The sequence below is a fragment of the Ursus arctos genome, unplaced genomic scaffold (assembly GCF_023065955.2).
Source record: "Ursus arctos isolate Adak ecotype North America unplaced genomic scaffold, UrsArc2.0 scaffold_14, whole genome shotgun sequence".
Taxonomy (NCBI): domain Eukaryota; kingdom Metazoa; phylum Chordata; class Mammalia; order Carnivora; family Ursidae; genus Ursus; species Ursus arctos.
Window position 1 is genome coordinate 56152256 of NW_026622808.1, and position 23286 is coordinate 56175541.

The 23286-nt window shown below is 36.8% G+C and overlaps 1 protein-coding gene across 1 annotated transcript in view; it reads left to right on the forward strand.

The window, feature by feature from the left end:
- The window catches only part of LOC113257094 (contactin-6), a 268941-nt gene that overhangs the window by 88624 nt on the left and 157031 nt on the right, over positions 1-23286 (forward strand). Inside the window, 1 exon segment of the mRNA XM_026501252.4 lies at positions 22040-22166. Within this exon segment, the coding sequence (XP_026357037.3) occupies positions 22040-22166 (127 nt within the window).

Sequence of the window (23286 nt, forward strand, 5' to 3'; positions counted from 1 at the left end):
CATCCAGAGAGCTTGTATCTTCTTTCTTTCTTTAGTATAGTGATCACTGCAGAACTATTACATGGAATATGCTGCAGAAACCTTTACCATAGTGGCTGGTGTAGAGGCAGTATGCTCTGATTAGCAGTAGGGGCACTCTAGGTATCGGAGCCTACCCTGGAGCCTGGCTATTGATGACCTCAGACAAATCGCTTAACTGCTTTGCTCAAAATGTGGTGGTAGTAATACCACTTTCTTCTTTTTAGATCCAGGAGGAGAAAGGGTTTTTTATTTGTTTTGTTTTCTGTTTTGTTTTCTGCTGTATGCTCTGCTTCTAAAACTGGCACAGAGGAAGCAATAAATAGTTCTTAAGGAATGAACAAAGGGTTCTAATGAAAATAAACTGACATCAGGCATGCAAAGCCCTTAGACTAGAACCTGGCACAAAGTAAGATCTAAGTAAATATTCATTTGAAAAACATAGAGTTGTTGCAGGATTTCTTTTTCTCTAGTGCCCATGGTTCTTGGTCATGCCACTCCAAAGAATGAAGAGGTAGAGCAAACGAAGAGTGGTGGACCGCAGAGTAAAGTTTATTGAGAAATAGTAAAGCAAGCCTGTTGAGTAATAGTACAAAACTTCCAAAGAGAGAGGGACCTGAGAGGGGTTGCCACCAGAGTTTCTAAGTCTAGGGGGTTTTATGGGTATGTTGGAGCTGTTTTAATCTGGTTAACCTTCCATACACCTGTCACCCAATCAGGGTTTTGTCCACATGCTCATCTACCTATCACATAGGAAAGGGTGGACAGCTCCTTCCAGGTGGTGTAAAATCCTTTGAAAGGTGGTTTCCGTTTAGGGCAGGCCCCTTGTCCCTGCCTGCCTTTCTTCCAACTATCCTTCATTACAATGAAAATAAAAAACAGATTAAGCCCTTTATAGTCAGTGAAGTGTGTGGTGATGGGTTTATAGGAAATTCATTAATTATGTTAGATTCTTAATTGTTTTGTCCATTTTTTTATTCACCGGATATATTTTGAGCAATTATCACATGCACTATTGGAGGTCCTAGGAACTCAGAGGTTAACAAAAATAGTGAAATAAAGGACATCCATGAAACTTTCTGCCCACCCTGGGACAGTTCCCACATGTCTGTCAGTGACCAATAGCTGAGGAAAAAGAAACCTGTAGTCCAGTGATGAAAACAGAGCTTTTAGATCATTAACTTTATTATTAATCTTTTGCCATTTTTGTATCTGTCAGAGTCTCTAAAACTCTTGAGCTACAAAAGCATTTTCTCTGAGACAAGAGATTATTCAGAGACTCCCCTCTTCATTTTCCATGTCTGCCTTAGAGAATTTCTCAGCCAGTTGTTTCAGGTTATAGACATAATTGGCTATTAGTCATTTTGGTGTCATTGTTCATTGACACACATCTCCGCATCATCTCTCAGCCAGGGTTCCAGTTTCTGATTAATCTTTGTCCAGTCATTGAGGATACTGAAGCAGCTCCTGGTTAATTAGACCATTTTATCTCTAACCTCATACATTTTCTGGATGTAACAGTGATAGAGGTGTCAGCAGTTTCAAGCACGGCCCTGAAACCTTGCTAATCAGCTCCTGTGATTTGCTGGGGTACCATTGTTCCAATTGTTAAAGCCAAATTGTTGTGAGAGGTTATAGGTATATGGACATTTTTATCTCCAAGTCAATTACACACACATTTAATGAAACCTAAGGAGTTCATAAAGTAAATAAATAAATAAACAGCTAGCATCTATAGCATTTAGTGATGTAAATCCAGCATGCACACACACACACCAATGTAGTAAAATAGTGAAATGTGTACTTACATGGAGAGAAAGAGCCTGGGCTTCTTATTTTACCAGCTCTGTGAACATGGCCAAGTCATAGACCTCTGAATGTCATTGTCATTTTCCTTATCTATCAAATAGTAATAATATTAATACCTACAGGGTTCTTGTAAGGATTAAAACACACTAAATAATGTTTTATAAGATATTCAATCTGCTCAATAATGTGTGCTAATTACATGATAGTTATTATTCTAGGAAACCACCCCAGTCTCCCAACTCATAAGAAAGCAATTAACATTTTATAATAATTTTTATTAAAAAGTGATTGCTCCAGTTTTATAAGGATTGCAGAAAATCACAGTAGAAGTCAAAGACAGACAAGTTTTACTATTTCAGCTGGGTTTCTCAAGATGTGTAGTCCAGTTGTATTAGAGTTTAGGACAGAATTCCAAGAGGTACTGGAAAGGCAGGAAAAGAAGTGAACTACATTTTATGAACTATTTGAGGCTTGTCTTCTCCAACATTTCCAAAGAACTGTACATAAGAAAACAAAAAACCAAAACAAACAAAATAAATTGATGAGGTGCTACCAAAAACCAACAAAAATATGCCTTCAAAGAAATTTGATTGAGTATTAAATTGCCCCTTGAAGAATCACCAGCATCATTCTTATTTTAGTGATGAAGAGTCAGAGAAATTTGGAACAGCTCTAATGAATCCTTTTATTTGGTTTATCATTTAGGGTTTTTCCCCCAAATGTTCCACATAACCTGTGTTACCACACAAAACATCTTTAAAAAAAATGCTGAGGTTAAGTGTTGTGGGTTGAATAGTGTCCTCCATAAAATTCATGTCCCCCCAGAAATTAAGAATGGGATCTTATCTGGAAATAAGGTCTTTGCAAATGTAATTAGTTATAGCCACTGACATGAAATCATGCTGATTCTGATTGGGCTCCAAATCCAATAACTGGTGCCTTTATGAGAAGAGAAGAGGATACTCAGAGATAGAGGGGTGACCATGTGAAGATGGGCACAGAGACTGGAGTGATGCTGACCCAAAACTGCCAAGGACTGCTGACAGCCTCCAGAAGCCAGGATAGAAGCACAGGGTGGTTTCTCCCTCAGCCACCAGAACAAATCAATCCTGACGACACCTTCATTTTAGACTTTAAGCCTTTGAACTGTAAGAGAATAAAGTTATTGGTTTGCATCTCTAAGTTGGTGGTAATTTGTTATGGTAGTCCTAGGAAACTAATAAATAGTACATATATGCTGCATTCGAAAAATGGCAGTTTGAAATGTGGAAAATGTCATTAACTGTATCTCGATAAGAGCTTTCTTCTCTTTTCTGCCCATTTGTTTGGGTTCCATTTTTTTTGGTCATTGCAGGGGCAGGGAGAGAAATTGTACATACTGCTGATAAGCAGTATGTCCAGTGCTAAGTAGTCTGATTAAGAGCTAACTTGTGGCTTAAATGTGAACTCTCCATTATTATCACTTGCACTCTTGTCAGCAAAAGCACTTGGCACTTGTGAATTATTAGTGTTTGTGAAAAGTTTATGAAATAGCTTCTTCCATGCTAGTGCCAAGAGAAACAAATAAAAAATAATAATAAAATAGTAGCCAATATGTGATAGCCAATATGTGATAGCAATGTTTGCTAAATTTAAATTAGTCTCTCTGCTTAGCTTTGGAATCAGTATGGAAAATTGAGACAAATGTCTACATTTTCAAAGATCAAGAGCTGAATAGAATTTTGTTTTCTTTGTCTAGAAAAACAAAAAGAATATACTTTTAATCCAGCTGTTCAGAGAGCTGCATCCACTCAGCTCAGTTTGAACCGAGTCTTGGTATATGTCACACTTGATGGTGGGCTACATGTGATTTCTCCAAAGCAGCAGAAGGAACAGCCAAGGTCATGGCATCTGTAGAAGCCAAAGGTCATGGCATCTGTAGAAGCCAGAGGCACTTGGACCCTTAGAGATCTGATAGGAAAACAAAGAAAAAAAGTAGTTTTGCCCAAAGTCTAGCTCCTTCTTACCTGGAGAGCACTTGCTATCAGGATTCCCTGTTAAGAACTTGAATGCAAGCCTGGCAGCTACTGCTGCTTAGGCACATTTTGCATGCAGACCTTGGACATGTTTTTCAAATTGAAAATGTGATCACAAGCTTAGGTCCCATTTATGGCTTCCCAAAGCCCTCAAGATGAGTTCCTCATTCTTTAATGTAGGTACAAGTGACTTCTTGATGTCACTTTGGATATCTTTCTAGCCCCATCTCTTGTCAACTTCCTTAACAAGGATTCCTTGAGCTCTCCAAAAGCTTCTTGATTTCTCTCAACTCAAGGCATTTGCATTTACTTACCTTATCTTCTCTCTAAAGAATCTCTCCATCCTAATTCCTATAGTTTGAGGTCAAGATTGGGATTTCTGATGTTACACTGACTAGTTTCAACCTGTGTGAACTAGGGGAGGATTAGCATTTTCTTCATAGAGTTTGTGGTGAGACTTAGATAATAAATGCCAAATTAGTACATGGAACAGCTAGTAAATTGTCAAAAATGTCATCATCACCATTAATTATCTTTCAAATCCCAGTTGAGACAAAATTTGCACTTAAAAGCATTCCCTGACTTCACAGGATTCAATTAGATGAAAGTTAACAATAATTACCAGAACACCCTAAGTATTAATACTTTTAGATCCATCAATTCTAATTCTAGAAAATAATGCTAAGAAAATAATAATAAATACAGTATAGGAAAGGCACTTATTATTGCATTTATTTATGATAAAAACCAAAATATAGATAAATGTGAACATTTTTATTTGGATATATTAGTCACATGATGGATTATTATGAAACTTTCAAAATGTGTAGTTCCATTAAAACTAAAAGTTCACAAGTGCTCATTATTAGTAGGGAAATTGCTAATGTTATATTTTTAAGTGAGTAATGGTGGAGATTAACAATTGACAGCACAGTACAGAAAAAGATTCATGAATTATAGGTACCAGTATCCAAAATTGAGTACTTTTTTTCTCTTTACCTTTCTGAGACTTGCAAATATTCCATATTAAGCATCTATTACTTACGTAATGGCATAAAATAATAACCTTAAACTTAAAAAAATGCTGGTTGAGTAAATAAAACTGTTTCCTACATGCCCATAGCAGTCCATGCCAATAAGATGTGTCATGTGTTTCTCTTGTCTAACTTTTCCCCTATGGTGAAGTGGATGGAAACAGGCTGATAAAGAATGTGAAGGGAGAACATGAATAGGAAGGAGGAGAAGGAAAAGCCTGATGTATCCTCATCTTTGTGAAATGTTTACAAAGTCAGTTTAGCATCACTGGAGAGACTGTTTATGTTCAAATATTCAAGTGAGGAAAAACAGGAACAAAATTTAGAGCTGTCTGAACCTTGAAAGAATCAACAGAAAATGTCAAGGGCTTCTCTCACACAGGAAACCAACCAGTTTCCCCACTCATAAAAGAAAAAAAAAATCTTTTGTTGCTTATGAGCCTGGAAAAAAAAATCCGAGCTCATGTTTGTCATCTTTGTAAACTATCCCTGTCATTTAATCTTTATATTGGGAGGAAGACAATATAGCATAATGAATCAGGGGATGCTATTTCATTTTCTTATTTCATATTCGAGTTTAGTCTAGTGTAATTATGGTGTTTATGAAGTTTAAACTGATGTAGCAAGAGAGAAATAGAACAACTGCTCGTCTACACTAAGGAGCATTTCTTCATAAGAAAGATCACATTGGCAAGTAGAGGAAATGCATGAAAGATTTTTAAGAACCAATAATTTAAATTTATAAGAAACTTTCCTTGAGGTAAATTGGAAAACATATAAATCTATTTCTAAAGAAGTTTTAAACAAAAATGAAGAAACCTTAGCAAAAATATTTCACAGAGGGAGATAGAGGCAAAACAAAAACAAAAATACCTCGCCCCAATCCATGAGAAAAGAGCTGAGGAAGAACCAGGAAATTATAAATGAGCAGATCTGCCCTTGGCTGTAGGCAAGATCTCTGAGACAGTAATAAGGAATGAGGTTACCAAACATCCAGAGAGATATGAGCTGATAAAACTTAATCAGGCTAGTTTCACAAAGGGCAAATCTTTTCTGACAAATTTGGTGGCATTTTTGCATGGCACAGAGTGCAGGAGAAGTACGTGCCTGGAATGAGAGATAGAATTCAACTTGAGAAAGTAGCGAGGCATAGATGATATACGTGGGAATGAGGTACAGTTTCAGCTTTCCAAAGCAGGCCACATGGGTGACATTTCACCCCAGACCTACAGATTTCATTAAGATATGCATTTTGTCAATAAGCATGAAACAGGATTGATGGATCAGCATGCTTACTTGTCACACTCTGTTACCAAAATTATATCCGTTATCATCAAGTAATGTACATTTGGGATATGTGTCTGTCTTGCTATTCGCAGAGTTTTAGAGTGTTTTTCTCAGTTACTTATTTCTTTTTCCAAATGTTCTCCTTTTAGTTTGTTATTGTTATACACGTGGAATCAATGCCATTTCAGGCAGACATAATCTTATCTCAGAGAGCAACCAATGGGGCCACTGCAATATCTCAATGATAACACTTGGTTTTGTGGGGCTTTTTAACATCTTCACTGTGGGACATTTTAGAAAAGTGCTTTTAGGTGCTTTGTATACTTGACAGCATGCTGTTAGTTTTCAGAGGTTAATGTTGAAATGCTCAAAATTAGGGAAGTAATAGTGTCAAAGACCCAGAAGTTCAAAAGAGAGAATCTGAGTTTGCCTTTCAGTTGGTCCCTTAGCACCAACCTCATACCAGCTTGTCTTTTTAGTCCTGAAAATACAGATAATCAAAACCGAAGCACATACATACAAACAGGTTCTCTAGGCCCCATTCATTTCTCTCTTCCTCTTTGCCACCTGACTTCTATGCTGTTTCTATCCCATGCCATCGTTTTCTTTCAGTCTTCAGTTAACCTTAAACTTGGCCTTGTGTACCAATCCATCTTGACTTTGATAATGAAATTTCTCCTAAAAAAAAGAAAGATTTTCTGATTACCGAGTAAGGTTTTGTTGTTCTTGTTTTTTGCTGTTCTCTAACACATAACAACCTTAATTATGTCTTCTATTAAAAACTCTCCTTTCTTGGCCTCCCATATGATGGATGGGATCAACAGAATAATGGTGCCAAAGTTGTCCGTGTCCTAATCCCTGGAACATGTGAATATAGTAGGTTACACGGCAAAGGGGAATTAAAGTTGCAGATGGAATAAAGGTTTCTAATCAGCTGATGTAAGAGGAACTTTATCCTGGATTATCTGGTTGAGCCCCATATAATCACAAAGATCCTTAAAAGTAGAAGGAGACAGAAGAGAATCAGACAGAAATGTGAGTATGAAGGAATAGAGTAATTTGATGTAAAAGAACTCAATGTACTGTTGTTGGCTTTGAAGATGGAGAAAGGAGTCCACAAGCTAAGGAATGCAGGAAGCCAAGAGAAGCTGGAAAAGGCAAGGAAACACATTCTACACTGGAGCCTCTCGAGAAGGGGCTGCAACTCTACCAACACCTTGATTTTAGCTCATTCTGGAATTCTGATATACAGAACTGTAAGATAATAAATTTGTGTAGTTTTATGCTACCAAGTTTGAGATAATTTATTATAGTAGCAATAGATAACTAATATAATGATTCAAGTAAAATCTCAATTTCTCATATAGACCTTCTTAGAATTTTTTGGCTCTTTTCTCTCTTTTGTCAATTCCAAAGATGTTGATGATCCCTGGTTTTCCATCTTCAGTTTTCCTTTTACTCAATTCCATGTTGGTGCTTCATTACAGAGCAATGCCCTTCAGCTCTGCCTTTCTCCCCAGCCAACTCCTGCTTATAGCTAGAGACTGGTTCGACATCTATGAGTCCTATGGCAGCTCAAATTTAATGTGTTTTAATGACATTTTGAATAGCAAAATAACGAATCTCAAACGAATATAAATGAACCCATGTGAAAGAGTTTGTTTAACCAACTACTTAATGTGGGAACCAGTAAAATGTTGCAACTTGTTCAAAGTAGAATTCAAAGAACCATGTGTGCGTAGGCAGTAAGAAATGGTAAAATGGATTTATAAATGGATGCAAAATGGTTTTATCATGGCTAAATTTCATGGTATGCCAATTATATCTCATGGAAGATGATACAAAAAAACAAAACAAAAACCTGGTTTATCCACACAGGAAAAAGAGGAAAAAAAAACGATTTCTTTGTACTGGGCACAATTCATTTGCATTTCAATGGTTAAGAATCATTTGCGTTGTTAACAGTTTTCTTTTCCTTACATTGTTGTAAAATAGATAAAAGACATTGAAAGGCAGAGTTACCCCCCCAAAATGCACTGAACAGGAAACCCAGTAATCTTGTGTCTGTTTTGAAATCTTTCACAAATATTTCCTATGATAATGGCCTATCACATCTCTCTGCTCTGTCACTTTTCCATTCTCCTGATGGTCATTTTGTACATTGTCGTCTCCTCTCAAACTTCCCACACTTCCTCTCCCATCATCTGTCTCAGCTGGTAATATTTCTTCCTCCTTCCTAAGAAAGTAAGGAAAATATCCGAAGATAATTTTAACACGCTTTCAACCTCACATATATCAGTATATTTTCTACCCGTCTTTATATACTCTACCTTCCCTCCTGTTACTGTGGAAGAAAACTTTCTAAAGCCACTCACTGCAAAGGAACTGGATCCCTTCTCTGGCACTTCTTCAAGGGCATCACTCCAGATATTGTCTTCCCCTATTGTGCATCATCTTTGTTTTATACAATATTTTCCTTTTTTTAAAATTTTATTTATTGATTTATTTTTTTGAGAGAGACAGATGGCAACAGAGATAGTGAGAGAGAGAGCAGGAGGAGGGAGGAGAGGGAGAAGTAGGCTCCCTGCTGAGCAGGGAGCTGGATGTGGGACTGGATCCCAGGACCCTGGTATCATGACCTGAGCCAAAGGCAGATGCTTAACCAACTATGCCACCCGGGCGTACTATTGTGCATCATCTTGTTTACACTATACTGAATCATGTCCAGAAGCATACAATTGTGTTGTAATATCTCATCTCAACAAAATGTGCCCTTGACCCTGCATCCTTCTACCCTAATTCTCTGGACCCTTTCATCAAAAAACTCCTACAATTTTTTTTTCATGCTTATTGTGTCAATTTCCTCTCTTCGCATTGCTCCTTGACCACACTCCATTCAGGATCCGTACTCCACTCAACTCTTGCTAAGTGCTCAGTGATCTCTACATTGCTAAATCTAATGGTATGTTTTCCCCTCATCTTATTTGGCCTATTGTCCCTACTTGCCAAAGCTGACCACTCCCCATTCAGATGTACCAAATAAGCGATATCTTCCTTTGCCATATTTTATAAAATAATACCCCACCTCACCCAGAATTCCTAGATCACTTACTCTTTATTTTTTCCATTGCACTTAATACCATCTCATGTACCATGTGTTTGTTGACTTACTTTATACCTCCCCCAATTAAAATACAAGCTCCATTAGAACAGCTTATTAGCAGGTTTTTTTCATTGCTATATTTTCCAGACACAAAGATAGTTTTTGCAAATGGTAATCCCACAAATAAATGCTTGTTCAATAAATAAATAAATAAATAATGAATTAAACTTATAGCTGCTTTCTCATCTCCTTTCAGCCTCAGCGCTCTCATCTTTCTCCTTCTCCTTCTTCCTTTAACAGTTAAGGAAGTCTACAGATGTGCATTTTTGCCTTCCTCTTCACAGCTAGCTCAGAGGAATCTTTAATGCTCTCTTTTCCTCACCTCTCACTTCAAATCAGTTAAATCATTCTGTTGGTATTGCCTCTAAACACTTCAAAAGAGCTCTCACATTGTTCTCGTTCTCTTCTTTCCTACTGACAATGCCCCAATTATCTCAGTGTTTTCAAATGTTTGATAAGTAATCTCTCTGACTTGTGGTTCTCTTCCTCTATCCGTCCTCCAGTTAATCATTGATCTAAGCATGTCAAATACCTGCTTAAAATTAAAAACACTTCCATGTTTTCTAACTGTTAACACATCAAGTTCAAACCTCTGTCATGTCATTTAAGGGCCTTCAAAATATTCTAAATATACCATTCCATTTCTATATTTCATTATTCTCCTACCTTCCAGACTAGTTATATTTTTTTGAGTGACAGATATTTTCATATCTTTATTCAAGCTAGTCTTAGAATTTCCTTACTACAACCTTCCCTTTCAAAGGCATTCTCATTCTCATTGTTTTACACATAGCTCAAATAATTCCTTTTCTGTCAGTCTTCTGTAACCTCTAGGCAGAATTAATCACTTCCTCTTTGCACTCCCATAAAAGTATAATTATGCTTTTAGTATAATACTTATCCTGTAATATTTGCAGATAGATACTTGTTTTCATGTCTGCTTCCCTTTTTGGAGTATATATCTCAGTGACTTAGAGTGTGTGTTCTGGAGTCAGATTGCCTAGATTCAAAATTCGATTCCAACCAGTCTCTAACTGTCCAGTATTTACAAAGTTACCTGAATCCTCTAAACCTCAATTTCTTTACGCATAAATTGGTATTTACCTGTCAGAGTTCTTGTAAGGATAAAGTAAGATAATTCATGTACAAGTTCAGCTTCATCCCTGGCACTTACCACATTGCCCATTTGCCCTCATTTGATTATAAGTTCCTTGAGTGCGATTTATTTATTTATTTTTGTATTATCAACACCTGAAGAAGGTTCAGCAATTAGAGCTAATAAAATTTGGTTGAACTTACTTATGTTAGACTTTATTACTGTGTACTGGCAAGATGTAAATAAGCAATGATGTAGAATTGTGTTTTGGTTTGGCTTTAAACTGCATACATCAACAAAATACAAAATGTGTGGTAATGCACACTTCTTACTATGATTTACTTTATGATCTGTCCACTTCTGATGTGTCATATACTTTCCAGGTAGGCTTAATGCTCAGCCTTCGAATCACTAGGTCACTATAAATGCCTGACTGGACCAAAATACTGTAGGTTTCCATGTACAGATTGTATACCGAGTATATACCATTAGTTTTTTCTGCTTAGAGTGTCTGATATAAAAATAACCAGAATGATTCTATTATGTTCAAAGTAGCTTCTCAATTAGGAATTGTCTTCTCAAATGTCTGTTGCCTGAAAAAATATCAAGTATGGCCACTGTCAGGTAGATATTAAACTCCTCTTCCTCATTTTTGATGTTTGCTTGAATAAGGACTCACTGATTATCCAGATTGTAAAATGAATGCCAGTTTCAAAGTATGGCTCGATTCTAATTAAGGTTTGAATTTAAAGCTATTTTGAAACTTTACCTTTTTTCCAACTTATTGAGATATAATTAATATAACATTGTGTATGTGTAAGTTTAAGGTTTATGATGTAATGATTTGATATATGTATGTATTGTAAAATGATTACCACATAAAGTTAGTAAGCACATTCATCACTTCACATAGTAACAGTTTTTTTCTCTTTGTGTTGAGAATTTTTAAGATCTATTCTCTTAGCAATTTCAAATATACAATATACTCTTGTTTTTGTTTTATTTTAAGATTTTATTTATTTAGTTGAGAGAGAGAGACAGAGAAAGCATCAGAGATAGCAAGAGAGAGCACAAGTGGGGAGGAGAGGGAGAAGCAGGCTCCCCCATGGAGCAGGGAACCTGACACTGAACAAGGAACCCAGGACCTGGGATCATGACTCAAGCCAAAGGCAGACGCCCAAACAACTGAGCCACCCAGGCACCCCTACAATATACTCTTGTTAACTATAGCCACCGTGCTATACATTATACCCCCCAAACTTATTTATCTTATAACAGGAAGTTGTTCCCTTTGACAACTTTCACTGATTTCCCTGCCCCCCTCACTCCTCCCCACCTCCACCCTTTTCTCCCACTTTTTCTGTTTCTATGAGTTCTTTCTTTCAAGATTCCACATGTAAGTGAGATCATACAGCATTTGTCTTTGTCTGGCTTATTTCACTTAGCATAATGATCTTAAGGTTTATCCATGTTGTCACAAACTACAGTATTTCCTTTTTCTTTATGGCTGAATAATATTCCATTTATGTATATACCACATTGTTTTTTATCCATTCATTCACTGATGGACACTTAGGTTGTTTCCATGTCTGGTGTAAATAATGCTGCAGTAAACATGGGAACCTACACCTTTGAACTAATTAAAATATATTTGTAGAATAATTACCATCAAACCATTGCTAGAACAAGGTTCTCTTTAATTAGAATTTAAAGGCCAATGTTTCCAAAACTCGGTTTCTCCAACCCAGCCCTCACTATACAGGCACAACAGTATATCTGTTTATTGGACAGCTAAACCTATGAGCCCCAAAGACTTATGAAAATGAACATCTGCAAGTGTGAATAATATGTATTTTTTAGCTATAAAACCACCTTTCTTTTTTCCTTTATTTTGAAAAACAGCAAATTTCTGAGCATCCTTAATGCTTTTTCCCTCCGAACCTAAATTCCTGAGAAGACATAATTGACCGTAGTCTTAAGTTAGGTTAAACAGGCTTAAGAGTGTGGTTTGGAAACTAACAAAGAGGCTTAGAAAGAAAACAAAGCCAGAGAAGACAGAGCCTCTTTTAATCCTGCAAATATGCAGAACTCCAGTGGTTGTACTGTAGTATGTGCAACCCCGGACTTTGAGTCAAACCCAGATTTGCGTACTAGCTCTGGAATTTCACTAACAATGTGACCTTGAGCACTCATTTAACTTCTGTAAGCTTTAGTCAGGACCAGCTACATAACTGGCAGGGCATGGTGCAATCTGAAAATGTAGGGTTCTGGGGAGGCAGGCCTGGTAGTGGTGGGAGGAGGCACCAAGTGTTAGCCAAGGCGCCAAGCACTCAGTGCTCACCAGACTCTTCAGGCTTCACTTACTAAACTCAGATTTATGGCTAACAGTATCAAGAATGTTAAGGCAGTGCTTCAGAACATTAAACCAGAAATTCAGGACCATTCTAAGAGCTGAGCCTTGTGTAATCACATTGGTCATGTGCCCTGGTTTTATTTTTCTCTTCAGTAAAACGAAGTGAAGTCATCAAACTTTACTTATTTTTTGTGTTGTTCTATTTTTAGTGAATTGGAAAAATTTTTTTAAGATTTTATTTATTATTTATTTATTTATTTATTTGAGAGAAAGAGAGAGAGGGCACCCGTGCATGAGCAGGAGAGAGGAGGCAGAGGGGGAGGGAGAGAATCTCATGCAGCCCCATCATGGAGCTTGATCTCATGACCTTGAGAGCGTGACCTGACCCAAAATCAAGAATCAGCACTTAACTGACTAAGCCACCCAGGTGCCCCAAAAATGATTTTAGAAATCGAACTTCTGCAGTAGAGGATGTTTAGGGAGTGCCAGGAGCCTGGGTAGGGAACTATATTGGGAGGGATAGGACTGTGACACAAAGATCCCAGGAACTTTCTATCCGGCTTTGACCTGGAGATATCTAGTCTTGCCCCTCTGTGAAACCTAAAATTTGCCCAAGTCCAAACAATGAGATTCAAGTAAAACCATGGATGATACATTTTTAAATTCTTTGTTCATTTAGATACGAGGCTTCTCGTGTGCTTGAATTTGCCCCTAATAATTTCTCCTGAAAACAAATGTTTGACTGCCCAGGTTATTTGTGCTTTCATAGTTCTAGAGAGAGAAAAAGCAGCACAACAGTGGTTTCATTCTATTGCTTATTGTTTTGAATCTGCATTTCTAAAGTCTCTTTGCAAGAAACAGAAATTAGTAGAGTTGATGGCGCACAGAACCCAGAGGCTGGTCTCACTGAAAACTGCAACGAAAGATCAAAAAGCTCAGAGAATAAAGCCACTAAAGAGTGGCTTTATTTCAATTATTCTCTCTCCATCATTCTACTACTTGTCTTTCTGTCTCAGTATGTCTTTATATAGACTAGCATTCTCTAACTATTCATGAGTTTTATGGAAAACATGGATTGCTCTACTATTCAAGTAACAATCAATGACTACCATGTCCTAGTATTATTCGCGTATTCCCAGAGAGAGAAACATAGCACCCCAGCAGGTCATATTCACCTTTGGTCCAGTCAACCGTGGCCAGAAGGGTAAAGTAAATCAAACAGGATGTTTTGCTATAAAAAAATTGACTTTTTGCTATAAAAGCTGACATGACTCTTGACATGGATTAAGAACTGATTTTCCAAGAAGAGTTTCGTGGAACTGTTCACAGAAGCCAAAATGTTACTGCTTTAAAAACAATTAAATGTTCTCAGTATTCAGGGGGATGACAATGAACTTCGGACACTGGTAGATTTAATCCAGTATTAGATCATAGTATATATATTTTTTAATTCCATGGAAGATGAAAGAGGAAGAAAACTGAGATGGAAACTTATGTTAATTTTCAATAACTGTATGGTTTTCTTTTAATTACCATTTAAAAGTATTTATTTTTCAGTGTACCTTTACTGCAGAGTTCTTGCTTTACTGTCAAGTAAAACAATTTTATAGAGTAGCATTATAATCATAGGTGATTTTATAATAGTAGGTATTATCAATACAATTATTTAGTTATCGTCAACACTGTTCCTAACCTCTAGTACCTTCTTAAAGTGAAAGTACTTGAAAAAGCATTTTGATTTCTTGGTTTTCATATCATATTGTCACAGTTTTAGCTGTTGTACAGAAAACCAATGTTGTCTTTGCTTTCTGACAGTATAAACAAAACAACAAAAGTGTGCTATTATTTAATCATTCCATTACAGTGTGAAAAAAAAAAACCTGAAAATTTACTAAAAGAGAACAATTAGTTGACAAGCTAGACCTTTCACTGGTATGAACTCAAGCTCTTCAAATATTGATCATAACAAATATAAATGAATAAATAAGATACCAACTGATGATAATTCACTAAGACAAGCTTTTGTGTCTTCCAAAATAATCCACAGTTTGTTAGAAAATGCCTTGTTCTCAATCTACCAAATGGGAATGAAAATGTGTCTCACAAAAGGTATCACAGGGATTTAATTTGTTAATTGGTATGTATAAAGGTCCTTTGAAAACCACAAATCACTCTCCCAAATATAAGGTATTATTAAATCAAGTTATACCCCAAATTTGGATTATATGAAATTTGAACAGCACTTTTCTTGGAGTGAAGGTAAAGGAAGGTAAATAAATGAACATTTCTTGTCTGCCTCTTTTGTGCATGGCACTATGCTAGGTAGTTAATATGCATTATTTCAGGCAGGTTTCTTCGGGGGGGCAGGAGTGTTGTTGGAAATTTCTACAAAAAGAACAGAAAAGCCATTTATATTCCACCACCAAAAATTAGATTACCACCTCAACTTATTTGTTTTCAGTTTCTTTCCTTCATTTAAAAAGAAAATCTGTCACAGTGGATGTTTGAACAATATGGGTGTTAGGGTTGCCAACCCCCTGTGCACTTGAAAATTCATGTATAATTTTGATTCCCTAAAAACTTAACTGCCGGTAGCCTACTGTTGCCCAGAAGACTTACTGATAACATAAGAGTTAACACATATTTTGTCTGTTATATGTGTTATATACTGTATTCTTATAACAAAGTAAGTTAGGGAAAATAAAATGTTATTAGGGCGCCTGGGTGGCTCAGCCGGTTAAGTGTCTGCCTTCAGCTCAGGCCATGATCCCAGAGTTTGAGTCCCACATCAGGCTCCCTGCTTGGCAGGGAATCTGCTTCTCCTTCTGCCCCCCACCCCACTTCGTGCTGTCTCTCTCTCTCTCAAATAAATAAATATTTTTAAAAATTAAAAAAAAAATAAAATGTTATTAAGAAAAACCATAGGAAACAGAAAATACATTTACAGTACTGTACTATAAATAATCTACATATAAGTAGATTGTGCAGTTCAAACCCATGTTGTTCAAGAGTCAACTGTATTTTCTTTGGTGTATTCCATGTTCATTTTAAACATTCAAACCATGAAAAATTATGCAAGCAAAATGAAAACCTTTATCCCAAATAAAACTCTCCCCCAAAATAAAAATTATTAAAATTTGATAAAATTGTAGCCATCTTTCTGTAGCATCTAAATACAGACGATATAGGTTAATATGTAGATAGATAAATGCATAGAACAATGCTTTTATAAAAATGGGATCGTATTATAGATACTACTTATAACATGAGGATTAAATTTTATTTTAGTTTAACAAAAGTAAAAATAAAATGAAGAGAATGAAGTAAAGGAAAGGTAAAGTAAAAATGAAGAGAATTTTGAACTTCTAATAAATTATGAGTCAACAAAGATATACATTTTTTATTTTTCTAGAAGATTTCTCTAAAATGTACTAAATAATACGTAAGAGGTTAGAGTGTTTATGCTTTTAAAAATTGTATATAAATATAATATATAAATTTTTTTCATCATTTGACTCTTTGCAATAAAAGATGATATTAGCACTCACACATTTTTTTTTAAGATTTATTTATTTTAGAAACAGAGAGAGGGGCGCCTGGGTGGCACAGCGGTTAAGCGTCTGCCTTCGGCTCAGGGCGTGATCCTGGCGTTCTGGGATCGAGCCCCACATCAGGCTCCTCCGCTATGAGCCTGCTTCTTCCTCTCCCACTCCCCCTGCTTGTGTTCCCTCTCTCGCTGGCTGTCTCTATCTCTGTCGAATAAATAAATAAAATCTTTAAAAAAAAAAAAAAAAAAAGAAACAGAGAGAGAGATTGAGAGCAAGGGGGAGGGGCAGAGGAAGAGGGAGAGAGAAATTCTTCAGAGACTCCCTGCTTAGTGAAAAGCCACACTCAGGGCTTAATCCCAGGACCCTGAGATCATGACCTGAGCTGAAATCAAAAGTTAGAGGCTTAACCAACTGAGCCACCCAGGCGCCCCATCACTCACACGTTTCTATCTATATTCCTTTATGACCTTTCATTTTTCTATTTATATTTTTATATTTACATTATCCAAGTTTATAGATTTCATATTCTGTTCTATAAGTAAAAATAACATGGGTTTTAAGTATTAGTTTTATATTTATATATATTCGAAGTGCCTCCTATTCCTCCTTCTTTCTTAAGATTTTATATTGGTTTGTTTTTAATTGGATGGATTTCATTGTTAAGTCATTTCTTTAAGAATAGTCATTTATGTTACAGTCCCTGAAGGTTTTTTTTTTTTTTTTTAATGTTAAAGAATTTTGAATGCCATTATACTTGGAAGATAACTTGGTGGGTGATAATAGACCTGTCACCCTTTTATTCAGAATATTGCAGACTTTCTTCCCCACTGTCCTGTGGTATACAAGGCTATCATTTTAAGATATAGATTAATTTAATATTTTCTTTCACTCTTTTAGATGATATTGTGTTTCAGCCTGGTCTTGTTAAACTTTTCTTAACTTAACTAACACATGCCTTGGTATTAAGTGCTTTCTCTTAAATGTCCCTAGGAACATGGTATATTCTTTAAATACATGGGAAATTTTTGTTATGATATCTGCTGCTGATATGTTTGTTTTATTCTCTATCTCAATGACATCAAAGATTTTATGTTTGTTCATCTGTATCTTTCTTGTTCATTGTCTATTTTTCAGTTGCTTTTTACCTGTGCTTTTTCAACTTCATTGATTACAGTTACCTCAAAATGTCCTTTATGTCAGTAATTTGACTTCAGCAGGTATCTGTTTAGTTTCTTACCTATTCTAATTGATTTGTTAGTTCTTTAGTGATGCTGCTTGGTTTGCGATTTGTATCCTTCCCTACATTTGCAACCTTCTGATTTATCTGATTCTATTGCTTGTTTTTTCATTGCCATTGAGTTATGTTAGCTTTTTCTGAATTCATTTTCTTACTCTATAGCATGAAATAAACTTGAGAAATTTCCTAGATTGGTATTCTGTCTATCTTTGGCATGCTATGTTTTTTACTTTTATTGTTGCAGCATATTTGCATAGTTACTCTTCCATTTCTTTTCATTTGCTCATACTTAAGGAAATGTGTGCAGACAATTCATGTATTACTTTAGGGAGGGATATTTCTTAACTTTTGTCTCATCATATCAGGGACTTTTTTTTTTCTCCCCCTTAGCTCCTGTTTGGAAGCTGGATACATCACAAGTACCCACCTTTTATAACTTCAGAGAATGATGGGATTGAGGAAGTTCAGTCTTTATTGGGAGACTTGGGTACTTCTCTATATTTGAAGGTTTTTATTTATTTATTATTTATTTATAAGTGGTGTGTAGCAAAATTATTGGTGGAGGAGTCATGGGTATACTTCACTAGGGAGATGTATTGTTTATCAGAGTTGGACTCTAGAAGTTTTACCAAGTGAGCGTATAGGCATGAAACTATTAGTCTGTAAAATACAATCAGCTTTACTCTTCACACTTCTCTGCTCCACTCTCTGGTCACCATACACTCTGTCATTCCTCTTCTGGCTGAAGAGGAAAAAGCCTAAAATACATTATGTATATACAAATGTGCTTAACTTCAGGACTGGAGGTTGTTATGAGAGTTCTCAACATTTTGTCATTTCACCAGGAAATCTCACTGGAGGTAAGAATGAGAATAAGGAGTCCAAAATTCACTTCTCTGAACAGGGCAAACTCTTCTTGCTGCACCATTGTTTTTGTTGTTGTTGTTGTTGTTGTTTGCTTCTTTGTTTGTTTTGATTAAAGTCAGCAGCATTGGGATTTGTCCCTTTTCTTGCTCACACATTGTTCATTTCTGTTGTTTACTTGTTGTTTATTTGCGTTATAATTTCTTGCCATTTCATTAGCTGTTGGAGTAAAAAAAGCCTGTATTGCATCCCCAGTCCACTCTTTCTCAACTAGCTTTTACAGCCACACAAACACATAAGACTAAGTATTGCTGTTTTACAGCTGAGAGTTAAGCAAATTGTCCATCATTCTGTAGCTAGTAACTGATTAGGCTAGAATTAAAACCTGTCTCCACTTCTAGGTTATTAATGGAGTATACTGAAATTATAATTGAAAATAAAGTCAACAAAATAATTTGTTTTACCTGGGTGCAAATATTTTGGAATACTAATGGGAAGGAAGTAGATCTGAATGGATAATGAAAACAATGAAGAAAGAATCAGGATACCCAAGTTTAATTTCTTGCTGTCTTTTAAAGCAGATGGTGAATTTGGAAAAAAGATGATCCAATTTCCTGGGTTTCAGTTTCCTTGACAACGGTGGTGGTGATTGTTGTGATATGGTGACCACATATTTACTTGTACCAGGAACAATATGATGGACTTTATAAGCAGTATATCATTAAATCTCAAAACAATCATTTGATATATATATGTCTATTTTACCAACGAAGATACTGAAAATTATTCAAACCCACTAAGGCCCATTTGATTCAGGGGCACGTACTCTCTCTCTCTCTTTTTTAAGATTTTTTTTTATTTGGGGGGAGGGGCAGAGGAAGAGGGAGAGAGAAAGAATCCTCAAGCAGGATTCTTTCCCTGCAGAGCGAAGCCTGATGTAGGGCTTGATCCCAGGACCCCAAGATCATGACCTGAGCTGAAATCAAGAGTCAGATACCTACTTAACTGACTGAACCACGCAGGCATCCTACAGGAGCACATACTCTCAACCACTAGCTCTGTTGTCTTTCCATACCAAAAGTCTGGCCTGAATGGTCTACAAAAGACTTACCAACTTTGAGATGTAGAACTATGGTAAGTAGAGGAGATGACCATGCTCTTACATGTCTCTCAAGTATAACTATTAGAGTTCTGGACTGGGTGTGCTAAAATTAAGTCTTAATATGATGAGATTTATGCTTTATGTTATTCATTTCAACTTAAAAAAACAACAACAACAAAACAGCATTTCATCTTAAACATGAGAATTGAACTCTTCATCCTCCTCTTTCCCTTCTCTTTTTCCTTAACAATTCATTCTAAATGGCCATGAAGGGAGCTAAGTAAGGTATGCATCCACATGAATGTGGAAGATGAGAGTTACAGCATCCCAGCATAAGGTCGTAGAGCCTGAGAGAGATGAGAAAGGTATCCTTGCAGGGTAAATGGTAGGGCAGTGGTGGTTCAGTGGCTAAGTGGCAGAGCTCAATAAAGGTGATAAGGATACCTACAGTGGTATAGTCTCACCCAGGATATCAGAGTCTGAGAACACTCAGGAAAGTTCCATTGCTAGGAGAGGGTGATGATGGTGGAAACCTGGATTCTGGTGTGGGAACCAAGCAGGACAGTCTCCACAGAGAAGGGGTGTTCCAGTATGCATTGTTATATCTGCAGGATGAGAGAAAATTATGCACCATGGAGTATGACTGTGCACACTGTGTCAGAGGTCAAGTGGAATGAAAGAGAATCCACAAAGGAGGGGCGCACTGCACAAGGTCCGAACCTGAGTGAGGTGAGAAGGGAGGGAACAGCCCAATAAGTGGTTTCAGGGCAGGTGTGGGAGTAAACTTGGGAGCACATGAGAGAACCTGTGTAGGGTGAAGAGGATCTTTACAAAAAGAAGGTGGTGGCAGTAATTGGAGATTAGTTATATACAGGGGAATTGAACAAATACATAAATATGTCTGTACATATACACACATGCTGAGTGAGAAGGCCTCAGAACAAGAACAGCTCAATAACATTGAGTACACTTAGCATCCAGATCATGGTTTCTAAATACCATTTTCTAATAAAAGAATCCAGGTTTTCTTTGGTTGAGGGGGGAGACTATTTCCATGGCCAGGTTGGAGAAACACAAGATAATTCTGGAACACTTTCTTGTACTAGAAAGTAAGGAAGAGTTCAAAGAATGATAGGCACATGTCAAAAAGACAGACCACATGAAATGGGCTCCTGCTGGCCAAATCATTGACAATTTGGTCATCAAAATGATATTAATGGATTATAACTTGTTTAATAAAATAAGAAATCATGGATTCACACTGATACAGTAGATCATTTTGATAGAAATACATTATTAAAACACTTAAATGTTTGATGAAAAACAGTATATTTGCATTGTCTCCAAATCCCTAAACACAAAATACTTACTAATTATGAAGAGGAAAAAAGTGGACACCTGGGTGGCTTGGATGGTTAAGTGTCTGCCTTCAGCTCTGGTCATGATCTTGCGGCCCTGGATTCAAGCCCTGTGTCAGGCTGTCTGCTCAGCAGGGAGTCTGCTTGGCCCTCTCCCTCTGCCCTTCTCCCCTGCTTGTGCTCTCTCTCTCTCTCTCTCTCTCTCAGATGAATAAATAAAATATTTTTTAAAAAGAGAGAGAGAGAAAAAAATAACTTTATAGTGAGGTCTGGCAGGCAGTACCTTCATCAGTGACCAAAGTTAACTTTAGCAGTTTTGGAGCAAATATAAGTCCTGAACCACCTGATAGGACACTGTATAAAGCACACCGTATTCTTGAATCTAATACTACTGAAATAGCAGACGCTAAGGTGCACCCAGCTGGGGAAGGGAATGGAGGGACAAAGGGTAAGACAGTGTGATCAGTGTACTCTGGCTGGTGGAGGAGGAGTCTTTTTCAAGGTGATAATTTTTAAAAATAGGAGCCAATTTTCACTGGTTTTATTATTGTTTTTTAAAGTCTTTATAGACCCTTTTTATTACCTGTATCCTCAGCATACAGCTCCTACCAGGGCCACTGCCCTGTCCTTGGTAGCTGACTGCTCAGACAAGCCAAATTGAGTGAAACTTTACCAAATTACTGCCTTGTAATCTTTAGTGATGTCAAAGTCAGAAAAATCAAGGAAAGAGTAGGGAACTATTCCACATTGAAGAAGACAAAAAAGATACAATTAAATGAAATCTGTGATTCTTGACTGGATCTTTTTGCTATAAAAGGTTTTATTAGGAAAATGTTGAAATGGGGCCTGAGGATTAGATACTAGTACTCAGTCAATGTTTTTTTTTTTAATTTGATTGTTTTACTGTGCTACAAGAATGTCCTTTTTAGGAAATACAAAAGGTTTTGGGGATGCTGTAGCATTGGTTTGCACAATTATTCTAAATGGTTCAGAAAAAAAATATTTCTTTGTACCATTCTTATAAGATTTTCTATGTATTTGAGATTGTTTCAAAATAAAAGTTAAAAAAAAAGTATATTGACTTGATATGCAATACAGAGCGGCATTCAAACCAGGGTCAAATGTTTTCACATGGTGTTACTCTTCTGTTTTCAGGTGCTGGTCTTTTGAGTCGTCCTATTTTTACCCAGGAGCCACAAGATGTTATTTTTCCTTTGGATTTATCAAAATCTGAAATCATCCTGAATTGTGCTGCCAGTGGTTACCCTTCACCCCATTACAGGTAAAGTCCTACCTTTGGGCACCACACTGTTTTTTTCTTTGTCTTGAATGTAAAACATACATACAATAAATTGCTTAGACTTACTGAATTTGAAGGGTGCAGCTCAGTGATTTTTTACATAGGTATACAGCTGGGTGCCCACCACTCAAATAAAGATACATACATTTTCAGTATCTCAAGTGCTCCTTCATGCTACTTTCCAGGTGATAACTACCCTACCCCCAGACCAGGAAGCACTGTTAGGACTCTGTTTTAGTCATTAGATTGACTTAGAAGAGTTATTCTTGAGATTGGTGCCATGCAGTGCCATGTTGTGGCTAGAATTGAGAGGGGGAAAAAAAAAGAAAGAAAGAAGAAAAAGGAAGAAAGGAAAGGAAAAGAAAAAAAAATGGAAAGGAAAGATGGAGGGAGAGAAGAAAGGAATAAATAGAAAGACAGGTAGAAGGTAGCACAGGAAGACAGGAAGAAAACAAAGAAAGAGAAAGGACAGGAAAAGCAAAGAAAGGAAAAGATTTACTTCCTCAATTTGAAAGACTGAAGTAGAAGCTGCCTGCTTCCCCCTATTTGGGGCTACAGGCTCAGTTGCCCCATATACAATGACTGTGAAAATGTTCCCCTAAACAATTTTAAACAAGATGCAGACTTTTTATTTTATCAGATCAATTTCTGTGACTCCACTGGCGTAGCCCATTGCCCAAAAAGCACTGATTTCAGAAACACATGTTGAAGACCGCTATGTACCCTGTAAGGCAGAAAAAGAATTTTTTTACTGGGCAAGTAGAAAAAAATTGTGTTTGTTCCTCACATTATTACCTGTTGAATAATAGGAAAGAAGAGTCAGTAATGTTTCTGTTCTTACAAGGTTACAATAAAAGCAGAGGGACGCCTGGGTGGCTCAGTCGGTGAAGTGTTGGACTCTTGATTTGCTCAGGTCATGATCTCAGGGTCATGAGATCCAACCCCGAGCATGGGCCTCCATGCTGAGAGTGGAGACTGCTTAAGATTCTCCTTCCCTCCCCCTCTGCCCCTCCCCGACTCTCAAGCGTGCAAGTGTGTGCACGCGCACTCTCGCTCTCTTGCTCTAAAAAAAAAAGGCAGAATTTGATCCACATTGTGAGTG